We start from the raw sequence: 2,120 nt of genomic DNA, 5'->3' as shown, positions 1-2,120 counted from the left end.
GGCCGGACTTCTGGTCCCAGCATACGTTGCCGATGCTCGCCAGATCGACGACGTTGGGTGAATTAACATGGGGGTCAGGTGAAATATATCCCTTGTTGGTGGAAATATTTTGAAAAAAAGCTGAAATTAATAGTGGCCGCCCTCCTCGCATACCAAAGAAGCACGCTGTACTAGCGATGCTACTGCACTTTTACACAGCGGTTGTGGAAGGCAAGACGTTACACGAGCTCTTTGGCCTGGCCCCGAGCACGTTTTGTCGAGTGCTTCGTCGTGCCGAAGAAGCCCTCGCGCGGACGCTGAGGCGTATACCTGACGCGTTAATCCGATGGCCATCGAAGTCAGGGCAAGCTCATTGGGCCTCCAAAGCAAACGAGCGTGAACCGCTGGTGCAAGGTGTATTCGGCTTTGTCGACGGCAAGGATCTGCGTGTGCAAGAGCCATCCAACGTCGACCTCCAGAATGCACAGTTTAACGGTATGGTACATGGCAAGTTGTACAGTTTAACGGTATGGTACATGGCAAGTTGTACATTTAATCCTCATAGTTTCTTGTAGGCTGGCTCCATTGTGTGTTCGTGACTGGTGTACTATGCTACGGTCTGGACGGGACATTGATATGGGGACGACATAACTGCCCTGGATCTTGGAACGATGGCGAGATGAGCCGTGGGCTCCAGGACATCCTGGCTGACGACACAAAGGTTGGGCCTGGAATGAAGGTTGCGTCGGACTCTGCCTTCCCTGTGGGTGGCCGATGTGCTGGTAGAATCATCACGCCTCTCAAGGAAGGCGACCTGGAACGCCAACCTGCGAACTGTCGCCTCGCGATGCAAACCATAAGCGACTGTATAACATCCTTACGGCAAGCCGCTGAGTGGGGGATGGGCTCAGCGACAAAAATGTATCGTCATCTGCTGCTTCCACTACCGTACAATCCTGCGTTGCGCTCAGTGCGACTGGAAAACATATTTAGACTTTACAACTTTCGAGTACGTCGTTGTGGTATAAGTCAAATTAAGAATGTTTTCGGAGTCTAAAATAGTATATTTAACATCTTGCAACTTCCCAAATATCAGTCTAGTTGAACCTAAATTGAAAAGTCGTAGGGGGTTGCCACACATGAATTTGAAGAACTCATACGCTAATTAGTATTTTTATGTGTTTCTGCAAAATATATGAAACGACGGCTGAATAGCCTGATTCAAACTTAAACTACCCTAAATACATAAAAGTAGGATGGGTTTTGACTAATTCAGGCGACAGGCTCCCTTCAAAAAACCAAATATATGCAAAACAACTTGTATCTACTGATGTCTAAAACAATATATATATGCAGATTGCTTTATTTCTTGTCGAAGAGCTTTGACATCAACATAAGTTGAAACTGCTCGCGGCGCTCATCTCTGTCCCGACGCTCGGCATCAGCTTTAAACTCCCGGGTGAGTTGCTCTCTACGCCAAGTTTCTTCACGTCCCAGCCTCAACTCTTCACGAATTGCGGCACGTTCATCCATCGCAGCCATCATAGACATGAAGTCCGTTGTCGCTTTGGTATCTGCCGCCGCAGCATTTTCAATGAACTTGTCGATTGACAATCTCTTCTTCGCCACGTAGGAAAGTTGCCCAGTACTGTCACAAGCACGTGCTATCTTGAGGGAGGCTCCAAGGTCAACCAATTCACTTCTGGCAAGTCCAGTTCGGTTCGGCTTCCCAAGTTCGTCAGAGGTCTCATCATCTACATAATATACGTGAATTCACAGTTTCAAATGCCACATACCCTTTGTTGGGGTAAATGGTGTCGGCGTGCATGGTGCTTCGTCGTCGTCCTCCTCGCACTCATCTCCAAGTGGGAGGACGTCTGCCTTGGTATCAATATCACGCGCAATTTGTTTGGCCCGTCGAACATCAGACGGACACTCGGGGTTCCCGGTTGGTTTAGGATTGTTGCGAAGCTGCTGGTACTTGCGCTTAAGAGACTCACCATCGCGTTGTGGGTATGCGCTACCAGCCTTGCTGTATTCGAGCTCAACTTTAGCCCAGCCGTTTTTGCCAAGAGGCAATATCTCTTGGACGTGGTCGAGCAAGAGATTAACCGACGCCGCACACCAACTCTTACCGCGCC

The 2,120-nt window shown here is 49.0% G+C and overlaps 1 protein-coding gene across 1 annotated transcript; it reads left to right on the top strand.

Moving 5' to 3' along the window:
* Positions 1-176: 176 nt before the first annotated feature.
* On the top strand, positions 177-1,590 carry H257_04663 (hypothetical protein; the record flags this gene model as incomplete). The annotated part of the gene is made up of 3 exons (XM_009829258.1): positions 177-474; positions 555-988; positions 1,378-1,590. The coding sequence occupies 3 exons, from the start codon at positions 177-179 to the stop codon at positions 1,588-1,590; spliced, it is 945 nt and encodes a 314-aa protein (XP_009827560.1).
* Between the last annotated feature and the right edge of the window lie 530 nt (positions 1,591-2,120).

The sequence above is a fragment of the Aphanomyces astaci genome (genome assembly GCF_000520075.1).
Source record: "Aphanomyces astaci strain APO3 unplaced genomic scaffold supercont1.8, whole genome shotgun sequence".
Lineage (NCBI taxonomy): Eukaryota > Oomycota > Saprolegniomycetes > Saprolegniales > Verrucalvaceae > Aphanomyces > Aphanomyces astaci.
Note: the sequence above shows the minus strand (reverse complement) of the source record. Positions and strands in the feature narration are given on the sequence as shown.